This window comes from Phocoena phocoena, chromosome 20, assembly GCF_963924675.1.
Source record: "Phocoena phocoena chromosome 20, mPhoPho1.1, whole genome shotgun sequence".
NCBI lineage: Eukaryota > Metazoa > Chordata > Mammalia > Artiodactyla > Phocoenidae > Phocoena > Phocoena phocoena.
In genome coordinates this window covers 25,908,744-25,930,704 of record NC_089238.1, presented here as the reverse complement: position 1 = coordinate 25,930,704, position 21,961 = coordinate 25,908,744, and the positions used below count along the sequence as shown (strand labels likewise).

Below are 21,961 nucleotides of genomic sequence, written 5' to 3'. Positions count from 1 at the left end.
GGCTAAGAGCTTACACCTTATTTTCTAGGCTTTTCTCATACTAAACCTAATCTCAGAGTTCTGGCTTCAAAGTTGTTTGATTCAAAGCCAAGGCTGTGACACTCCTTGCCTTCCTGCTATGAGCCGCATTCCTCTGAGCTCCATCCCACAGCTGAGCTGATCTCATACGCTCACACTGGACAGTGGTCCCACTTACGTGTCAGTGGTTACAAAGGCAGAGACTACGCTGCAGAGAAGATAATTTGTCTAGCATCTCAGAAGTCATTTAAAGGATAAGAAATACCTCCATTAACAATGTATCCATTTAAAACAGACACATACCAAAGATGACAAGAAGTAAGAAGTGACCACTGGGGGGGTTTTCTCCCAATTGCTTGAAACCATTTATAGATTTAAAACGAGCACCCTTTCAACTCTCTACCAGAATGCCTGTATGAGAAACGTGGACTCTTCTAGCTGTTCTGCTGGGGAGAAAGGAGTCTCCACCCATCCTGGACAAGAAAAGAAAGACGGGTCTCGCCTGTGTAGCTCACAGGCCAAGGGGGAGTAGGGGTGGGCAGGGGCCTCCAGGTCATGCTCTGAGGTCTCATCCACAGCACCTGGGGGGATGAGCTGTTCCCTGCTGTGCGGGAGGCCGAGTTGCAGACTCCCGGCAGCACAGAGGTTCTGGCTGCCTGTGTGTAAGGCTTGGTGGTCGCCTCAAGCTGAGAAATCCTCTAGTGCCAGTTCAAGGAAGCCATGCACAACCACCTGCTAGGGGTGGTAATGGCCAAACCCTTGGACTGCCTTTGTGACCGATGTGGGGCTGAGCCTTCCCCCTGGCTTGCTTCAGGGAAGGAAATCGGCTCCCAGCACGTTCTGCACCTACCTGAAGCCCTCAGTTCAGCCCCAACCCTTGAAACTTGGCAGTATCCGTACAGACAAAGTAAGTGCGCAGTTCGCCTTTGCCTTTGACGTTAATCAGTCCGCGGCATTCACAAGAGTAACCGAGTCCCTGGAGGATGGCACACGTCTCTTCAGTTACCTGAAAAGGAAAAGAAACCTGTGTCTTCAGAAGCAGAAAGAAAATCTGCTGTGGGAGGGATGAAGAGAAATCGGCCGACGGGGTCTGGTTTCCCTCAAGAATTCTGTGGCTAGAATCCCACAGCTGACTGATGCCCAGGCTCCCTCACCTCCGGGAAGTTCTTTCCCCCTTGGGCACAGGTTTCCCCAGGTGAGCTTTTACCTGGATTTTCCCAAGTTCTCCAGTGCTCTCCATTCGACTGGCAACATTGACCGTGTTTCCCCAGATGTCGTACTGAGGTTTTCGTGCCCCAATCACTCCAGCAATCACGGGCCCATGGTTTATGCCTAAAGAACATGTTTGCAGTTAGCAGATCATAGAGGCAAAGCCTCAGGCTTATAAGGCCACAGAATCCACCCGACAACCACAGAAAGCATTGACAGAACAACTGCAATGAAGGTTGGAAGGGTGCTTCCTGAGTCTGACAGGAGGTGGTACTTGGGATGGGAGGAGAGCGCTCCCTGGGCAGTTCTTTTCCAGACTGTGCTGGATGTGAAACCTGAGTCCACTGTTAACACTTCTTCTATCTACTAATCTCTTGAACAGTAAATGGGCTTTGAGCACGGACCCTGTTAGCTAGCAGTGACTACTTAGGTTAATGATTTTGCTTTGTTCTCAATGTATTCAAGGTCACCTCTTTACAGCCAGGGATTTGGGCTTTCCAGTCCCCGTAGTGATACATTCCTGTTTACTTAAAACTTGCCAGGGTAACTTCATAAATAGTAGGCAAAGAATTCTTATTACCCAGTCACTGGGGTTTTAAGATCAGAAAGGGATTTCTAAAACTTTTCATAGCAGACGGCAGCATACCCCGGACTGAGAGTGGATCTGCCAGGAGGCGGGAGCTGCACAGCCCCACCCGGAGCTCAGGCCCAGCCCGCCTTCCCAGGACCTCACCAACTCGGAGGCGGAAGGAGTTGAAGGAGTGCCGGTTGATGCCGTCCAACTTGCTCATCAGGGCGGTGCTGAACTCCACCATGATGCCGATGTGGGCGTGCTGCCGCTCCAGGTCCTGCAGGACAGAGCACTCCGTGGGGCCAGGCCCAATCACGCCCCGTCTTCCTGCCTCCACCGGCTGTCAGACGGACGCTCCAGAACACCCTGACCTGCTGAGCGCTGTGTGCCAGCCTGGGCATGAAACCCATGGGGGACCACTGATGGGCAGAGATGTACCGAGGCTCCTCCACAGAGGGTCTAGGACGTGCTCCCCCACCTAAGCTCCCCTCCTGGTGAGGGGCCGCCTGCCCCAACCCCTCCACCAAAAGGCTCCCTCAGGCTGAGCCATGAGCTCCTCTGCCCTTCCCTCAAAGGAGGGGGCACAGAGAGGTGTCGGTCTGGGGCTGTCTTGAATTTCCCCGCATCTGGGGCTGGGACATGAGACCACCAGATTGCCTGGGTACCTGGTTCTCGTGCCCTGAGGGGATGCTGAGCCCTGCAGCTGCCATGTACGTGCTGCCGATGGTCTTGATCTTCTCCACACCACTGAACTTGGGCTTTAACAGCAGCTATAAGACGAAAGGAAGCAGGCCATACAACACAGCTGCAGCCCAGGCCTGTCCCAGGTTCTGAGAAGGGTGTAGGATTCTCTCCCACCACCACTCCTAATGCAAACATTTCTCATGCGGGGCCCTTCCCACCTGAGTTCACACCTCCGCACAGGTGGGGACACAGCCTCTGGGTTCTCTCCCTGCTGCTCCCTCGGCTCTGTTCCCTGACATTCCCTGTCTCTTCCATTCTCATCTGGTCTCATTCCTGCGAAGGAGCAAACACCCCGCCCAACAGTATCTACACAGGAATGTCGATTATTTGCAGCTAAGAGTTAAGCCCAAACTGAGCGACTCCCTTTGAAACAGGTTGCTAGCATGGGCTTAGTGGGAAATCAGACTGTTCTACAACCTAAACCTAAGCAAGCTGCCCCTCACAGAGAAGATAAATTACATCGTGACAAAACAAACAAGCAAACGTGTAGGTACGTTTTATAATTTGTGTACCATGTGTTCTCCCCAAGGGCGCCGCAGCACACGTGTTCAGTGGGCGCAGGGTGCCCCCGGCCCCACCCTGCCCTCTCCAGGCTGTGTGGAGGGAGGCCTTACCTCATCAAAGTCAGCTATGATCTCGTTCAACAGGCGCAGGCACTCCAGCCCTTCCTTGTTGACGTCGCACTCCGTGTAGAATACTTTGAAGTCCGGCACGGATGCAAACATGACACACACGCAGTCATAGGACTGATGGTACCAGTCCTGGATTGGGGGTGGGTAGAAACATGACCCTGTGGCCACCAGACCTCGATGGGGCAGGTGGCGGGGGGAAGCAGACGGGAGGCGATTCCTTGTGCTCCAGGAGCAGATGCTGGCTGAACATGGGACTCGAGTGGGGGCCGTTACAAAATAGGAGATTCCGAATCAATGTGTCGGGGAGGGTCAGACTCAGGTTGGTTTGGGGCTCCTTTAAGTACCCTGGGTCTGTACAGCTGGGCTTGAGAACCCGTGGGTAGCAGAAGGTAACAGGAGGCCTGGGATCCATGCCCACTGGGCCCGAGTTTCCATAGATAAAAAAACTCTCTGCTACACAGAATTGGTAAAAATGCATGTTTTCATCAACAGATGGTCCAGATTGCAAATACCTGGACATCTGATCCTTGCAACCGTCCTGCCAGCCGAGTACTATCAGCCCCATTTTATAGATGTGAAAATCAAGGCCCAGGGCAGTGAGAGATCTCGTCCACAATCACACCTGAACCCTAGTCTCCGATCCAAAGCCTGTGTTCTTACAGCTAACACCACACATGGTCTGGGCACATCAGTGAGGCCTAGAGCCATGGAAACCAAGTGCAGAAAGCACCTTGTAGCTATAGCACGTCCCTCCACGGGACTGCATCTGTACCCAGTCTCCCTGTCCTAGTGACCGAGCCCCCTCTCACCCACACCTCATTTAACTTGTCACCAATGAAGTGGGCGGCCACATGGGCTGGCAGGACATTCTCTAGAAGAAGGCGGTTCACATTCTCCATGGTTTCAAACTCCTCGTGTTCCTTCTTGAACTTCTTCTTCCACAGACAGTCCAAGCGGCAGTAATAGTCAATCTGCGGACAGAAGGGAACATCGGTGTCCCAGCAGCAGTGAGCGAGGGCAGAGCGCACTCGTAACCCTGGGGGCTACGGAGCCGGCCCATCAGCACTGCAGCCTGTGCCCCTGGCAAACGTCCCCAACTCAACAGCCACTCCCCAGTCAGCCAAGTGACCCACAGGATTAAATGTCACTCGTGTCCTGATGGGAGGTAAGGACACTTGCCCAGGACCCCGACCCAGGGGACCGGAGGTCCCCGAAAGACTGCAGTCCTGTGTGCTGCTCCAAATCTGAGGCAGCCCCAGCCCCACCCCCGGCCCCTCCAGAAAGAGGTACAAGCAGCCAGGTAGAGCTAGGGACGCAGAGGGCGCCTCCTGGGCCGTACCTGTCTGGAGAGCATGATGAGGGTGGTGTAAAACAGGACCAGGTAGAAATTGATCATTGTCTTCAGATCCCATGAACAGGACGGGGAGCTGCCGGATATGAGGGGAAAGGCAGGCGTCACCTCCACTTCCGCCCAAAGCCCCCCACATTCAGGGGATGGCATGAGGCCCAAACGCAGGGCCAGCCCACGGGAAAGTGAACAAGATGGGAGATCGTTGCCCTTGGAGCTCACATTCTCGGGGTTGGCAAACAGGACGCTTCAGGTTGTAAAGAAAAGGGGGATGTTCAGTTGACAGGGAGGTGACATCTGAGCTCACACCTGGGTCTCAAGGGATATTCGTGGCGAAGTCTGAAGGAAAGCACTCTAGGCAGGCAGGGGAGCGGCCACAGGCCTTGCAGGTCGGCAGAAGCAATGTGCAGGTGCAAGCCAGATCCACGGGAGCACACCTAGTTCTGGGTCCCCAGGCTCCGGCCTTTTAGTTCAAGGGGAGCCAGGCCCCCGCTCCTCAATCCACTTGAGGCCCAGAGCCCCCCGAACCACGCACACGCCAGCCCCTCGCATCAGTCTGGGAAGAGACCAGAGCCAACTGCCCTCTCCAGAGCTCTGGAGACCCAGGACATGGCGCAAAGCAGGGGACTGGGCTACAGCTGAAGCCTCCGCCTCCCGCCCCCAGGCTGGCCTAGAGACAGGGTCACCCAGGTGGCCTCCTGGGACCAGGGACACCCCCTGCAAATGAGTCACACTCAGCTCTGAGTGCTGCAGACCCAGGGCCTGAGCCTATCACTTCCCCTTCTGTAAAGCGGAAACCATGCCACCTGCCAGTCCAGCCCACAAGGTGTCCGGTCCAGAGGGGACTGTGAATGCAAAAGCACCTTAGTTTGAAATGACACTAAGACAAGACAAAAAGTGCTACGATGGGCCACAGTCGAGACAGGCAGTGGGCAAGGGGTCCCGGCAGTGTGGGGTCTGAGCCCCACCTGAGGGTGCCATTGGTCTTGGTGAGGTTGCCCAGGCTGTAGCCACAGCAGTCCCACTGCCAGCACGGGGAGATGTTGAAGAGCACCAGGTAGGCCACCAAGGCCACTGTCAACAGCACGACCTTCAGCTCCAGGCTCATCCGCAGGAAGACAGAGCAGGCGATGAAGGCCAGGATGCAGCTGCAGGTGTAATACTGGGGAGACGGGGACGTCGGTCACCCCACCATCTCCTGTCACCAAGAGGCACCTCCCGGATCAGAGGTCACCCAAGGGGGGGACACCTTTAGCCACAGAGGAATCCACAAAGATCCAGTGTGTCTTCAGCATCACTCTCCTGCCTCACTGACCTCCCTTAACAAAGAGCAGGCAACGGAATCTAAAACTTTCTATATTATGTTGTTTTTAACTATATTTTTACTTCCACTTATGGCAAGTGAACTCAAGGAAAAAGAAACGCAGTAAATAAAAATGCAGGTGCTGGGGAGGCTGTGACAAGGTCCAGGCAGCGATCTGAGTTCTGCCATGAGCCGGTGCCCCGCAAAGTGCATCTCTGCCCATGTTACTCTCCCGCTCAAGAGCACGCTGTGGCTCCCTACTGCCCCCAGAATAAAGACCAAGCTCTTCGCCCTGGCACTCATGCTCCACTGGAGCTGGATCTAGCCTACCTCTGGCTTCATCTCCCAGTCCTCCCCCACCCCCTCCCCGTGACACGACCACCTGAAACCTACTGTGCCCACTACCTGCCTTGGCTTTTTTTTCGCTGTCCCCTCTTCCAACCCCCGTCCCATAACCTCTGTGCCCTTTAGAGACCAGCTCAAATTCACCACCACCCCCCTCAAGTCCCTCGTCCTGTGCGGGAGGGTGCTTCAGGCACAGCTTCTGGTGTCAGCCCACCTGGGCCCAGTCCTGGCTCCGCCGCCTATGAGGCAAATCCGTCGGCCTCCCCGCGACCACTCCCCCATCCATGAAGCGGAGATCATGACGAGCGTGGTCAGGAGACAACCACCAGCGCAGGGCGCTCCCACCCTCTCGCCTTGGACCCAGGCGCCAGCACCTGGACCCCTTAGCCCCACCCAGCCCTGCTCTGTCGCCTCGCCTGGGAGGGGGGGGACTCGGCTCTTCCATGCCCATGGGCTCCAGTGCTCAGTGTGTCCTGAGCACGCAGGGACAGTCCGAGTGAGGGCACCAGGAGCCCCGAGGGACACACTCACCGGGAGGAGCTTGCACAGGGTCCTCTCCCAGCTGCTCACGGCCCCTGGGCCCGTCTCGTTCCCACCGGGCAGCCCTGGGGCCGGGAAAGGCATCAGCGGCTACGGAAAAGACAGGTCCCTGTGAGGGGTGGTCCAGGGGCTCCAGGGTCTGCCCCGGCTGAGCGGGGCTGGGGACCTGGAGCGGGCAGAGGGCAGGGCCGGGGACTCCGAGAGCGCCATGGGCATCTCCTGCCAGGCCCGGCTCTAAGCCTGGCCGGAGCCTCTGTGCCCCCGACGTCCCACCAGAGCTGGCGGCTTCACTGCGGGAAGAGGGAGCCCAAGGAAGGCACAGGGACGCCACCCCAGCGCCTGACTCGGGGCGGGGGCAGAAGCTGGGAGCAGCATTTTCAGTGAGCCCCCTTCTCCGCAGGTGACGCTGAGGGAGGTGGTCACAGAGTCCCTAGTGCAGAGGACACGGAGATGGGAGAGACTCTGGCTCTAAATGTCGGAGCGGGGGAGGACCGGGTGGGACAAGTGCTGTCTGAGCCCAAAGCACACGAGCCCGGCCCGAGAAGCAGGGCCCAGGCGTCCCCTCCAGCTTGTACCCAGGGCTGCTCATCCCCGGCGAGGAGACTGGGTCTCAGAGAGGCTGAGACAGGACCTCCTCAGGGGCAGGAAAGAAAGACCGGGACGTCAGGACGTCAGGACGCCGTGGTGGCCCTGTGGGGTCGGCCACGTGAACACTCTGGGGGCCCCCAAGTCCTCATGTGACAAACACAGGGTGAGGAGCTCAGAGCCGCCACGGGAACCTCACAGGGCTCTGGATACAGTCACACCAGATGGGCTTTTAGGCAACAGGATTATAGGATTCTAGAATCCGGAGGTCCCCAGGGTCAAAGACTGCTCCCTCCTCCCCGGAAGCGTGCACGGCCTGAGGGGTCTTTGCCAGGCCTGCCGTCCCCGCCGCAGAACCCACCAGGTTGACGATAGCGACGGCGAGCAAGCTGCCGATGGTCAGGACGGCCAGGGACACCCGCAGCAGGGGCTGCGTCTCCACCCTCTCGGAGATGGCTCGGAGCGCGCCCCGGGCTGGGCAGCACCTCTGCGGAATCACAGTGTCATCACCCAGCACCCACACCCGAGGTGGAGGGAGAGCCCGCAGGAGGCCTGGCCCGGGGGCCCACAGCCCAAAGGCCCAGCAGAGCGAGAGCTTCTGAGAGCTCTGCTGGGCAGTCAGGGGTGCTGTGCCCGCCCGGCCCAGAGCTCAGGACACGTGTGGTGCGTAGACAGAAGGGACAGCCCCACCCTTGGGGCTGGGGACAGCCACAGCCGCTCGCGGACTACTAGCACACAGGACGGAGAGCCCTGGGAGAAGCCTCCAGACCGTGCTCCAGGCCGGAGGGGCAGGGGTCACAGGGCCGGGGCTCGCACCACCACAGCCCCGACACCTGGTGGGCCCGGCCTGCCCGCCGCCCAGTCAGGGGCCTCCCCACTCACCAAGAGCTCACGGGCAAAGCACAAGCCTAGTACCAGCCCGAGCACGCAGGCTACCAGCCCAAAGGACACACCCAGAGCCGCCATCCTGGAGAGGAAGGAAAACCCTAAGTTCTGGGGGACCCCCTGCCCGGGACCAAGCCACCGGCATGCTCCCCACCCCCAGCACCTCAGTTCACCTTCTCCCCCCTCCCAAACGGCTACTCTGCACTCAAGCCGAAGGGGCACACTGCACACCGTGGTCCAGCTGCCCCACGAACAACACACAAGGCCTGGCCGAGACACGAGGACCAAGGTCAACATCACGCCCCGCTTTCCGGGCCAAGTATACAAGAAATAACTGGTTATACAGCCTTCAGACTCTTGCCCGGCACACAAGCACCATCGAAAAGCGTTCCCTATTTCGTCTTTATTAAGCCCATCCTGAACCACGATCCTAGTGGATCCTTTGGCCTAACTACCCTTCCAGAAGCCTCCAACTGGCTGACCTTCCTACCTCCCTGTGACCTCAGCCCCCTGTCCCCGCCCCCAGCAACAGAGCCCTTTCGCAGAAGCGTGAATCTCAGCGGTTCCTGTGTACTGGCCACACACCCTGGATAAGGCATTAAGCCCCCCGGGCCTCAATTTCCCACACCTAAGAGGGAGGTGGTAGCAGCTACGGTTTTAGGAGTCTGCCCTTCTAGGACTCCAAACACCTAAGGCAACAGTCTCAAAACACTGAAATGCCTGAAGGGCCACACAGAAAACAGGTGACTTTGAAGGCGAGAGGCATCTGGGAGTGGGGAGGCCTGCGGCTTGAGTGTGCAAGCATGTTCAACTAACGCTAAAACTAAACGTTGGCAACTCCAGGTATGGGGGCCACGGTGCCAGGTCCAGTTTCTGGGGCTCTGACGCCTAAAGGTACTAACTCTAACAGCCAGCCCCTTCCTGCGGGTCTTCTGGTGGGATGTGCAAGGTCACCACCCCTCCTAGCCTGACCCCAGTGTACCTGACCATCCGGCCCACCCCCCACTGACCTGGGCATCAGCAGGGCATGGACGAGCAGGATACAGATGAACACAAGGCTGGCACAAGCGAAGTAGTAGCGGGCCCGTGGGATGGGTGCCAGGCGGTACTGCGGGCAACAGAGACTGTGAGGGGTGGCCGGGCGGCTGAGGCCCTGCCCGCGGGGCAGGCTACTTGCTCTGACCCCTCCTGGGCTCCACCCTGGCTCGAGTTAACCATCTCTAAGAAAAGCCTTACACCCCCTCCTTGACTTCCTCCCCTCCTTGACTGTTACATCATCACCGAACAAACAATTTTCATCTGTTACCATTCTGCAGTCTCTCTTTTATATTTAGAGGTGATACCTTCCCCTCCCCCACCCCGCCCAGGTCTCTGACTTCATTTCCAAGGTCCCTGTAAAGCCCGCAGCCCAAGGTGGGCGAGAACCAAATGGGAGCTCTGGGGCTGCTGCGACTGGGGCTAGTGGGGGTCCTGTTCTCACCCCAAACCGAGGAGCACGGCCAGGCCTGAGCCCCAAGCCGTCGGGCGGGGGGCCTCTGCTGCCCGCCCCGCCACACCCAGCACCGTCTCAAGATCTCAGCCCACAGGGCTCCTGCCGCACATGAGCAAACCGAGCCTGTCCAGGTCTCACAGCCAGCAGGTGGCCCGCCAGGCGGCTCTCCTGGTGACCACACCTGCCTCCAGACCCCAAGCTCCCCACACAGGGAGCCCCCAACTCAGGGAGACCCCCAGTCCTGGAGGCTGAAGCGGCAGAGAGGTCCCAGCACCAGAGAGCCGTGGGCTGGGTCACTCTCTCAGGCCACACCTGAAGCCAAGACGCCCCAAACCTTGGGGTCCGTGACATGGGTACCATCGCCCACCTTGGCCTGCAGGTGAGGGCAGAATGACACACGCGTGCCTTGGACGTTGCCAGAACCAGCAGACCCTCGAAAAATAAGTGAACGGTCACTAGTGGGACACAAGCATGGTGTTACAGCAGCCAGAAGGGGGAACCGGTCAGGCCCCGTCAAACTGATACTGAGTTTGGGGGGCTTTTTCCTAAAACGTGCAGAGCCAAAGGTGCACGCTGGCCCCTATCAGCACTGGCTGAGGTTTGGCATTTGAAGGGAGCAAAGTCTCCCAAACCCAAGTCGGGGAAGCACTAACGGGGGTGTCAGGTGCAGGGGCGAGGCCAATGAGAACCCAAACAGGCTGCACTGAGCCCCGTCCTCACCCCAGTGGCAGCTGGAGCGACTCCCCAGCGCCCTCCCTGAGCAGACCTTCTGGGGGTGTTGGCTGCCCTGTGGCCAGCACCCGTCCCCCACCCCAGGCCTTGTTGCCCCTGTTCCTGGGGCTGCTCAGAGGTCCTCACCTCTCGCTCGAAGCCCTTCTCCAGGAAGATGGGCCCAAAGGTGTAGAAGTCATCAGACCTGGAGCAGCAGGGTCTGTGGGGTGGAGACACAGGCAGTGAGAGGTGGCGCCTGGAGGAGTCGGGGGGAGGGCGTGGGGGGCCACCCTCAGGAGGCAGCACCACGGACACAGCCACGGGGCATGAGGCACAAGGCGAGCACAGGTCTCGGAGCCTCACCTCGTGGAGCTGAGGCCCTCGATGGCTGACAGCATCTCATCATCATATGAGTCATCCTCTGACCGCCCCTTGGGGGACGCACTTCTGGAATCAGACACCCGCAACGGCATCAGCCCAGGAACCTACATCTACTTGCCCAGAGGCAGGGGTGTGGACGAGATGACTCACCCAAGTGGGGTTCCCAGGTGCCTGCAGGAGGTCCCAGAGCCTCGTGCAGGATGGAGGAGGGACAGGCGGGTCCCATTGAGGCCCAGAGAGGACAAGCGAAGGCCCAGCATCACCCAGCCAGAAGCAAAGGGCAGACCCCCCAGGCCCCGGTCCAAGGTCTCTTCCACTAAACCCCAGGGTTCCATCACACCAACCCCACTGACCCCACTACAGGGTGGGTATACAACAGCCACTCGATCATTGTAAAGTTTTGGTTCCTAAAAACACTCTGACCCAAGCCATGGCGAAACCCATAGTCAGGGCTGGGCCTTGTGGAGCTGCCCTCCTGGACAGAGGCTGGTCAGGGCAGCCTGCCTGGAGGAGGTGACTGGGGCAGGACTTGGCCAGAAAGGCAGGAGACAGGGCACAAACCTGTCAGGGGTCCGGTGGCGCCGTAGGGGAATGGCCTGGAAGGGAAGGGAGGGGGAGACGGTTATTCTCCAGGACCCGGGGCCCTGATGCGCCTCACCGGTCTGGGTCTATCATCTCTGGCACTCTCGGATGCAAGGACTGTCCAAGCTGCAGGCACCCAGAGCTGAAACTGAACTTGGTCTGGAGAACCAGGAGGCCAGGGACATCCCCCGCCACCCTGGAGCATTCTCCAAATGCCTTCACTTCCCCAAGGGCCCCAGGAGGGAGCTAGGGAGGGCAGAGCCTGGAACCATCCTGCAGGTGCGGAAAGTGAGGCTTGGCCGGAAGGACACCCTTAGCGGAAGGACACCCGTAGCATGTGCTCTCCCGCTCCTGCCCGCGGCCCCTGCTCCCAGCTCTCTGGGAGGAGAGGTCCTACCTTGGGCCTCCGCCCGTGGGGCACAGGGGTCTCGCTGCTGCTCACGTTCTCGCGTTGGTTGAGGTGCGCGAAGGGCCGCGCCGCCCCCCAGGACTCGAGGTAGCGGGTCATGCGCACGGAGGCCCGCATCTTCAGGGTCGCGTCCCCCTTGGACTTGGTGAGGTGTAGGCTGGGCGGGGGCGGCTGCTGGCTCTGCGGGCAGACGCAGACACGGCCTGTCCCACCCCTCCCCTCTCAGCACAGGAACGGCCCGCCCCCATCCCGCTCCCCCAGAAGTGCGACGCTGCCCAGAACGCTGGCCCATCTGGCCAAAAGGGAAAACGGCAAAACAGCTGCTGGGTCTGCAGCCCCTCGGGGACTGGCGGGAAGCCCAGTGGTCTCCCTGGCCAGGCACCGGGGAGGCCCCAGCTCGGGGCCCTGTCCCTGCCGCAGGCACAACTGTGCACAGCCCCTCAGGCCCTTCTCTGCCTCCCCAGGGCAAGAGGTGGGGTCAGGCCCCAAGCCCGAAGGCTCCACTTGGCCCCTGAAGCTCCCTGGGTCTGAAGGCCCATCGGCCCCTCCCGGTGGACGCACCCCAGGGAGATGGCACCCAGGGAAGAAGCCACAGGCATCCTGCCCTGCCCACCCACATGTGGCAGCACACATCGTTCGTGTGGGAGCAGCCAGGAGGCAGGGGAATGCTGGCCAACCCAGGGCTGCTCCCCACGGGGCAGCATTCCAGGGAGTTCCACTCGTACAGCCCCCAAACCACAGCATGGGTCCAGTATCTGCCACAAGCCTGCCGCAGCCATGCCAGGGACACAGTGGCTTAGCCAGGCCCTGAAGGAGGGGCCCAGCCCTGCTGCCCTCTGCCCCAACCCCCCGCCAAGAACAACAACCTGCCTGGGACCATCCTCAGCTGGTGAGGCCGGACAGGACTGGAAAAGGGGGAGGGAAGAGAAAGACCCCCGAGGCCACCAGGGACAAGCTCGGGCCATCTCGAGGCCTGTTGAGTCCCTCTCATCCCCTCACAGCCCTGCCCTGCAGGAGTCCCAGTCTCTGGCGGCTCCCACGAACACCCACACAGACCAACACCTACTGCCACAAACACTCGTCAAGCCACAGGCAGGAGCTTTCCTGGAAACTTCTTGCCTCCTCCTAGGACAGAAACATTCTTAAACTCTGAGCCATGTCTGTCTGCCAGGCCAGAGGGAATGGCATGGAATTCAGTCCTTGCGAAGAGAGTCCCGGGGTCCTGAGAGCAAGCTGCGCCTTGTGCTGAGTGACCTGCCCTGGGGGTCTGGGGAGGTTACATTTCTCTGCCTCCCCCTCCACCGTCAGCAACTCTTGCCTACACGGCAGCCAGCTCTTCAAGTTCAAGGTCACTGCCACTTCTCTCTTAGGGCAGGGAAGCCAGACACTGTCCCTAAAAATTAAACGGGTCCTGATGATCCATCAGTTCTGAGCAAAAACGCATCTGTTGAGAAGCAGGGCCCAGGGAGGGCACCTGCAACCTGCACCGGCCACGGGCCCCCTACCAGCCACCTCTGGACACTCATCCCTTGGGGCACCTCACACACACGTAAGCCTACAGAAGCCAGAGCTGGGAAAGGACCTCCCCACCACGCCTCGGCACGGTGCGCACAGCACAGTCGTGAGAAGAGATGAGGGCGGTCTCTGTGCGCAGAAGGCAAGGTCTCCAAGTTACGTCGCTGGTGAAGCAAAGTTCACACTGGTGGAGGCGCTACCGCCAGCTCAGCAAAGAGGCCAGAGGAGTCTTTCCCCCTCTACTTAGATGCGCACAGACACCTCTCACCACACGGGTCCCCGTCAGGGGGGACGTGCCGGCGGCGAACAGGGATGCACGAGAAACTTTCTATAGCACACCCTTCATGCTTTTTGAATTTTCAACTATGGGAATGAATAAAATTAAACAAAGATGGGGGAAGGTAGCGTTGCCAGATAAGACAGGGTGCCCAGTAAACCCTGCATGAGACACTCGTACTAAAGCCTTCTCCCTTGTTCATCTGGAACACGAGTCTGACTGGGCGCCCGCAGTCATACCTGCTGATCCGGCGGCCCTGCGGGGTGGGTTACAGGACTACGCCTGCCACCACCTCGGGGTCAAGGGCTCTGCTTCACTCGTTCACAAGCTATCTGGGGCCCTGCTCTGTACCAGGCGTTGTCCTAGGACCGGGGGTTGAAGCCTGGAGAAGAGGGACCCCCACCCCGAGCCTGCCCCCGTGGAACTCACACTGACAATAAACAGTAAAAAGGATAAACAGCAGCATTTGGGACAGAGGGCTCTGGGCGGAGGGGGCAGCAGTGACAAGGGCTCTGCAGTGGAAAGAGCCTGGCAGTGGAGGGACAGGAGGCTGGCACAGGGCGGGGGAGGAAGGAAGCGCGCGGGGGGGGGGGGGGTGTCAGAGGAGTGGAGGAGTGGGCGGGGCCCAGAGCTGCAGGGACAGGGCGAGGGGCTGGGTGGTTTCCACGATAGTGGGCTGGGAGCAGCCCCAAGGTACCAGGAGGGGTTTCCCCGATGCTCGCTCAGCATGGCTGACCCACCTAGGGCGCACTGGGAATGTCGGCAGGATGAAGCCCGAGGGTGTCGGGGGAGGCTCACAGGCGGGCCCACGGCTGCCCCAGAGACCGGCAGGCGGGCCAGCCCCGAGGACAGCAAAGGCCAGAGTGAGACGGAGCTGGAAGGAGCCAGCCACTACCAACATTCTTGAGCAAGCCCCAAGGATGATTCACCGAGGGCCCAGACGAGCTGGCCTCCCACGGGCGGGAGCGAAAGGCCCCTGCCGGCGCAGGCCCGGGGCCCACGGCCCAGAAGCAGGCTCACAGCCTTCCCCACCACGGGGTCCTGAAGGGAGTGGGGCCAACCGAGAACCTAGAGGCGCCGGCCGGGGGGGCGCACGCGGCGGGTCAGAGCCCAGGACACACAGGGGCTCCCGCCTATTGGCCCCCTGGCCATTCCTTGCTTCCCTGACTCCCATCCAAAGCGTGTTTTTAAAACGTGTCTTTTGAAAATCTGGACGATTAGTGACAACCTCGTGGAAAATAAACTAACAGTGACTATTGTTTCTAGAACGTTTATGATGCACCCAGTTGACGGGGAGGGCTTCACTCAGATTAGCTTTTTCTCCTCTTGAGGTAGGGGCCGTTGTTATCCCCGTTTCATAGAACAGAACACTGAGGCCCAGAGAAGTTGTCCCTTGGGGCCTAGACCATGCCTAGTAACGGGGCACTGCCTCCTACCCCGGGCGGGCCCCACCTCTCCCTCCACGGGGGCCATGCCCCGGGCGTGGGCCCTGCTCCCAAGCACAGCCCCAGCGCCGCCCCCCAGCCTGCCGCGGCTGAGCCTCGTACCCGGGGGTCTATGACCAGGTAGGTGCGGATGTTCATCTCCTTCAGGTAGGGGTCCCGCTGCTGCCCGTGCCCGTCCTCCACCTCATACGCCTTGTCCAGGTGGTTCAGCGTCGCCTCTGTGATGTGCACCCGGCTGGGGGAGACGAGAGTCAGACAGCAGCAGGGCCCAGCGAGGGCAGACACCCACGCGGGGGTGCACAGCAGGCAGGGCTGAGCAGGCCGGAGCCCGGGCGGGCTCCCCCACCTTCAGGTCGCTGATTCCCTCTCTGACCCCATGCTGATACCCCGTGACCACCGCAGCCCAGAGTCAGCCCCAGACCTCTGACCCCACCGCCATCCAGCTGAGCCTCACCCAGGGACTCCAGCTGCCTCCATCCTGTTGGCCAGGGACACGTCATGGGACCACACATCATACTGCCACTTGCGCAGCCCGATGACACCGCACAGCACGTTCCCCGAGTGTATGCCCACACGCATGCTGATGTCCACGCCTGTGGCCTCCCGCACCTGCCTGGGGCAGAGGCCCGTCAGCCCACCCCAGCCAGGGCTGCTGGCGGGCCCTGAACCCTAGGACAGGCTCAAGGTCCCTGGTAGGGGGTGTGGCACGGGGTAGGGGCAGAGCAAGGGTGCAGGGAGCGTATGGGAACAGGGCAGGCCCAGCTCACAGAAGAGAACGTTCTCAGCCTGAGGGGGCTGCCTCCTTGCAAGGGGATGAGCCCCCCATGTCTAGGAGTGTGCAAATGGATGTGGCCGCCCCAAGCTCAAAGGCTGTTAAAAGGAGGAGGAATTCCAACTGTCACTGGTCACGGTGGCTCCTGCTGGAGGCCCTAACATACAATCATTGGGTGTTACCCCTGCCTGGCAGCCCCAGCTGGAGTCTGCAGAGGGATCCAGACACTGCCCCAAACCCAGCAGAAACAAGGAACATGGGGCCAGCCCTGGGGGGCCTTACACACCCCCATCTCTGGGAACTGGGAGTACTGGGGGTTGCCAGCACCACTTAGTACAAGGAGCCCCAACTTCAGAGTTCCCAGGGGCACAAGGCACCCCCAACATGAGCAGGCCTCTGGGTCCCTTTGATAAGTGCGTGAGGGCCTGGGCAGCAGCCGGTGCCACGTGTCCGCCAACGGGCTCGGGACGGACCGAGCCTGCCAGGGTCAAAGCCAGTGGGACCGGAGGGCCCGCACAACCTCCACATGCTCCAGGGAGGGAAGGAAGCCCCAGGGCTGTGGCACCAGCCCGAGGTCACACAGCCGGTGATGCAGAGCCAGCCTGTGACCTGGACCGACTCCCTGACGGGGTTTTTTTCTGGTGAGACTTCAGGAGGACAAGCCGGAGCTGGGTTTGCGCGGAAGCTGTGCGCTGCCCGGCAGCCCAGGCGCGCCCGGCTCTGCCCCGAACGCTGGGCCGTTTGGCCAAGCCCGCCTGGCCCTCCGCCACCCGCTTGACCACCACAGACCACGGCTGCTCGGGGCTCCAGAGAGCCTTGTGGGGAGCTGGGATGTTGGTGGCAAGGAGCCGCAGGAGGCTGAGGGTCTTCACAGGGGGAACCCCCAACTCTAGGGTCTTCACAGGGGGAACAGGAAGGAGACGGAGGCCTGGAGTCCAACGCTGCGTCTGCCAGCTCCCCTGCTGCTGCAAAGGCTCAGCCTCCGGAGAAACGGAGCCCAGCTGCCCCTCCTCATGGCCCTCAGCTCTGAGCTTCTGAGACTCTCTGGAACTCGGAGTCCCAGTGGGTCCAGAGGGAGGGATGCAAACACAGTGCTGAGGGGTCCAGGTAAGCCTCCTGCGCCCCTGGAGCCTCAGTTTCCTCATATGCAAAGCAGAGACAATGCATTCCCCAGCATGCCTTGGGGAGCAGAAGGGGCCCACCGGGGGAACAGGCCCCAGTGCCCCAGGCTTGTGCGTGGTACCTACTTAATGGCCTCACACATGTCCAGCCCCATCTTCACACAGTTGCGGGCGTGGCTGGGCAGGGACACGGGCAAGCCTGACACGCAGTAGTAGCAGTCGCCCAGGATCTTGATCCGCATGCACTCGTTGGCCTGCAGGGCAAGGAGAGGCCTGGTCAGCAGACGGCCCAGGGGCCGTGGAGCAGGCATGCTGGCCACCTCCCCACACCCTCCAGAGTCAACCAGCCTCTCTTCTGGCCAGGGGCTTTCTTCTGGGGCACCAGCCACCAGCAGCTGCCTCTGGGCCCGGCAAAAGGACGGGGAACACGGGGGGTCTGCAGGAGGAACCCCAAGCAGGTGTCAGGGATAAAAGCAAGTGTTACCAAGGGCGGCCACCTGAGGGTCTCTAGGGAGGTGCTACCTTTGTTTCATTCATCTATGCAATGTTTGAGCGTCTACGGAGTGCCCTGCTCTGCCCCAGACACTGGGACACAGCTGTGAGCAAAACAGAAAACAATCCCTGCAGCCAGTGGCACAGCTGGACACTAAGCTACATAAATAAAATCTGTAGACACCCAAGATAAGTGCTATGGAGAAAAATGAGGAATGGGAAGGAAGAGGAAGTTCCCAGGAGGCCAGGAAAGGCCACCCAGTGAAGGTAACATTCGAGCAAAGTCCTAAAGGAACTGAGGGAGCAAGCCATGCCAGTATCTGGAGGAAGAGCGTCCGGGCAGACGGAAGCAGCACGTGCAAAGGCCCTGAGGCCAGAAGGGTGTTTGAGACATAGCACAGCAGTCAGTGTGGGTGGAGGGGAGAGAGTAGGAGGGATGAGAACAGAGAGGCAGCAGGTGCCATAAGCTATGGGGTCAGCAGGTGTCAAGGTAACCCAAGAGATGACTCTGCTGCTAGGGATACAGGGTTTGGGGAGTGGGGGAAGAACAGAGATGAAAGATGGGAGTGGGGAGAGAGGGTGGGGTCACGTAAAAAAAATGACCCTGGAGGGGAAGGGGAGGCCCAGGTAGGCTGTCTGAGGTTCCATCTGAGGTGGTGCTGCAGCTACTTGACCCTCCATAAGCCCTTAGCAAAGGTGGCCATACATATCAAGGCCTTGAGGGTGGGGTTTAAGGGAACAGGAAGAAGTTGCCTACTGGGCTCCAGTGAAGCCTTGCCCCAGCTCCCTCCTGCCTTTTCCCAGAGGGCTGGCCCCTAGGACCAGGGTACCCTCTGTCTCCAGATCCAGTGCCCACTCCCTGGCATGCCCACCAGGCCTGTGGGTGACCACCCAGCGCCAATGACCAGGCCAGGCCCCATCCCTCCCTCGAGATCCCCTACCCGCCAGGCCTTTGTGAGCAGTCCCCTTCCTAAGGGGACTAGGAGCCTTCCTAGGGAGGCTCCTCCAATGACCCATCTGAGTGTGTGCCAGCTGCTTCCCGGTGTGCTCCGTCTGGCACATGCTGAGTTCTGAATGGCCTAACGGAGGTGGGGGAGGACAGTGCTTTCCTAGAAAGCAGCAGAAGCTTGGCGAGGGCTGGGACACCCAGGCTCAGGGCACCGCTGCCCTTATCTTATCTCCTCCAGAGCCAGGCGCAGGGTAACAGTCTGGATCCAGCCCCGCTGTCAGGGATTTACAGGAGGCCACGTTCCCCAGGCTGCTCTTCCCCGCGCCTCTGAGACTTACAAACTGGAGGAGTTGTGTGAGTGTGTTGGGACAGAGAATGCCTGAGCCCAGACGCAATGCGGACACCTCTGAGAGGAGGCCCTGGCTCTCACCAGGAGGTTACAGTTCTGGAATCTGATTGCTGATAGGAGAAAAGGCTGGGACCAGCTCTGCCTACTGTGTCTGCCCAGGGACTGGACACTCTGGCCTGAAGACTGGCACCTGCCATAGCCTCCCTCTTCTCATCTATAAAATGAGGCTGCCTCCTGGGCCTGCCATGGAGAGCGGGCTGTGTCCAAAAGGGCAAGGGCAGGTCCTTGGCTTTGTGGCAGGGGAAGAGCCAGCTGTGGCTTTGCTTAGTGAGGATGGAGCCTGGGCCCACATAAGGCCCAACCTCTAGGAACCTCCACCAGAGAAATCATGAAGGAAGGAAGCTCCTAAAGGAAGGCTCCCGGCTAAACAGACCCTCAGAGTCACACAGTCCACAGTACCCAGCGGGGACAGCTCTCCAGAGCACCCCTGGCCAGTGGTGTCCAACTGTAATTTGGTTACCTCCTGTGATGGGAAGCTCATCTCCTGAGGTGGAGCCTGCTCCTGGTGAGGTAGTCCCTCCCAAGATTGAGTGCGAGGCCAGAACTTGTTCCCATCAAGTTCTGAACCATCGATTCTCTGCACATGGAGTCACCTGGGAGGCTCTGAAAAACTCTCATGGGTGCGGGCATGGGTACTGGGGTTTTACTTAAGCTTTTCATGTGATTCAAACACGCAGCCAGGACGGAGAGCCACTGCCCTAAATCTTACACTTGGGTCTCTACTCAGTGGCTACCACTTCCAGGAAGCCTTCCTGACCACCTGAGGCTGGGCTAAATAAGCACCCCCAAGTCCTGCCCCCTGTACCCCTCTTCCAACCACATAGCACGTAGCCCGGGAGCAACTTGAGGGCAGCCCAGGGCTGCTACTCAGCAGGTCCCCGGACCAGGTGGTAAATTAATGAATAACTGAGGCTCCTCCCCAGCCCCCTACACACACCCCTGGAGCTGGGTGTTGCTTGTGAAGACAAAACAGTGAGATCTCAGCTCAGCCCTCTTTGGTCTCCAGACCAGACTCCTGCCTTGGCTGAACCCTGGAGGCTCTCCTTGCCCAATGCCCTCCCTGCTTGGCACCTGCTATGCTCCCCAGGGTCCTGAGGTCAAATCCCACTCCTCAAGTCAGCCCTCAAGTCCTTGAATGTCTGACCCTGTGACCATGCTCCCTGCCAACACACTCTGTCCCACTCACACTGAGCCACTTTCATTGCATGGACACACAGAGCTTTCTTCCTTCTCTAGGTTTTTGCATATGCTCTTCCCTCTGCCCATAACACTGTTCCCTTTCCTCTTCAGTTTCTTTTTAGGTTTCTCAAACTTTAATGTGCAGACTATTCACCCTGCAATCTTGTCAAGAGACAGATGCTGGGTGAGGCCTGGCATTCCACAGTCCTCCCATGCTCCCGGGTGAAGCTGAGGCTGAGGCTGCTGACCTTGCGTAGTGAGGATGGAGCCGTCTCCTCCTCCAGGCAGCCTTCCGGAGTCCCCCTCTAAGCTCGTGAAGCCCAGTGCATTCCCCAGTGTGCACTGACAGTCTCCCCAGAGGCCTCACACTCTGGGGGACAGGATCCTGGCTCAACCTCCACTTTGACGACGGGGCACTTGAAAGCTTTGCTGACTGAATGCTAAAATGCGGCCCAGGCCTCCCCACACCCATCTCAGCACAGCGCTGGACACAGGACACGCTGTGGATGCGGTGGGAAGGGCTCCTGACTTTACCATCAGCGGAGGGGAGGCAGCACAGGTCAGTGGGCTCACCTTGGCGATCTGGTCGAACTTTCCGAAGAGCTCGTTCAGCACCACCACCAGCTCTTTTGGGGAGCAGTCGCTGGCCAGCTGCGTGAAGCCCACGATGTCAGCATAGAGGATGCTGGGGGTAGGGGGGGCCAGCAGGAGGGTCAGGGCCAAGAGCCCCGCACCCAATCACCCCTGCGAGCCCCCTGCCGCCAGGGGTGGGAGAGAAACCCCCGCCATAAGGATGGATTAAAGTTCCAGAAGCTTCACATCAAAGAAAATGAAGCAAGCCCCAGTTTGCAGGGGCCCTCCGGAACCCCCAACCCCTTTAGAGCCTCACCGCAGATGACTGAATGGAGCCCTTACAGGTGGATTCTCGGGCACCTGGGAACTTCTCCCCTTCCCTATACCTGGATTTCACCTCTGCGCAGACTTCAGAGCTAAAGCCCTGGTAAGATGTGACTGCACGCTCCCTCCAGCTGAGCTCCACACCCAGCGCTTTCACACATCTAGTCCTCACGCTGCCCTTGTAGGAACCCCTTTCTACAGACGAGCAAACTGAGCCCCGGGGAGGTTAAGACTTGCTGGGAAGCCAGAGCTGCATTTTGCACCAGATCTCCCCGCTCCTGAGTCTACAGTTCTGGACCATCCACAGCCCAGAGGCAGCAGGCCAGTCTCGGGGGTAATGCTGAGCCTGCAGGCAGAGGACCAGGGTGGAGCTCACAGCGCCCACATCTGCGCTTCACTCAGGTCAGCGCCGCTGAGGAAGGTTCTGCAGCCCCTTCAAATCAGTCAAAGATGGTGTCAGGACTGGGGGGTCCCTGGCGGTCACCTGGGTGGGGCTTCATCTCCTTTTGGAGGGCCTGTGCCCCTTTGAGAATCATCTGAAGAGACCCCTTTCTTCCCCACAGTCACGTTCGTGCAGAGTTTGACAATTTTAGGGGGCAGTGGATCTCCCCCAATACTAATCTAATCTGCCCCCCCCCCGGGGGAACAAGTGGGAGACTGAGGCCCAGGGAGGGGTCTGGATTTACCTCTCCCCAGTCCCCGTGCGGGCTGGGACCTGGGCCTACAGGTAGGAAGGCAGCGGGCCACCTGCCGGGGCCGCCCTGGGAGACACGGTGCATACGGGCCCGGCCAGCCACCCACCTGACGTTCTGGTGCCGCTTGACGTAGAGGCTGTGGAAGTTGTTGTCGGGCAGGTAGCGGCGGTCCCCGCGCTCCTTGAGCCGCTCGATGATGGCCAGCTTCATGCCCATGGAGATGTGGGCAGGCAGCACGGACAGCAGCAGGTTCTCCTGGCACGTGGGGCACAGGCAGGGCGGCGTCAGGCCCCGGGTCTCCATCCTCTCTGCCCTCCTGCCCCTCTGCCCACCACGTGCCCCACTGCTGCTGGCCTACACCCTGCTACCAACCCGGCAGGCACACACCCTCCCGTGTCCCCAGCAGCCCCCGGGATGACACCAGCACAGGTGTCTGGCCAGGTGCCCCAGGCGCC

General features: G+C 59.9%; 1 protein-coding gene across 2 annotated transcripts in view; it reads right to left on the bottom strand.

The window, feature by feature from the left end:
* Positions 1–877: 877 nt before the first annotated feature.
* Positions 878–21,961, bottom strand: part of ADCY7 (adenylate cyclase 7) — a 29,446-nt gene continuing 8,362 nt past the window's right edge. For both annotated transcript variants that reach the window (XM_065898496.1, XM_065898495.1), the window contains 21 exons: positions 21,613–21,761; positions 20,488–20,599; positions 17,012–17,139; positions 15,447–15,605; positions 15,095–15,227; positions 11,744–11,935; positions 11,326–11,360; positions 10,747–10,830; positions 10,531–10,603; positions 9,191–9,288; positions 8,178–8,262; positions 7,657–7,782; positions 6,702–6,800; positions 5,491–5,684; positions 4,514–4,601; positions 3,990–4,145; positions 3,157–3,303; positions 2,464–2,568; positions 1,961–2,075; positions 1,226–1,350; positions 878–1,024 (listed from right to left, as the gene is read on the bottom strand). In XM_065898496.1, the coding sequence (XP_065754568.1) occupies positions 878–1,024; positions 1,226–1,350; positions 1,961–2,075; positions 2,464–2,568; positions 3,157–3,303; positions 3,990–4,145; positions 4,514–4,601; positions 5,491–5,684; positions 6,702–6,800; positions 7,657–7,782; positions 8,178–8,262; positions 9,191–9,288; positions 10,531–10,603; positions 10,747–10,830; positions 11,326–11,360; positions 11,744–11,935; positions 15,095–15,227; positions 15,447–15,605; positions 17,012–17,139; positions 20,488–20,599; positions 21,613–21,761 (2,550 nt within the window). The remainder of the gene's footprint in view (positions 1,025–1,225; positions 1,351–1,960; positions 2,076–2,463; positions 2,569–3,156; positions 3,304–3,989; positions 4,146–4,513; positions 4,602–5,490; positions 5,685–6,701; positions 6,801–7,656; positions 7,783–8,177; positions 8,263–9,190; positions 9,289–10,530; positions 10,604–10,746; positions 10,831–11,325; positions 11,361–11,743; positions 11,936–15,094; positions 15,228–15,446; positions 15,606–17,011; positions 17,140–20,487; positions 20,600–21,612; positions 21,762–21,961) is intronic.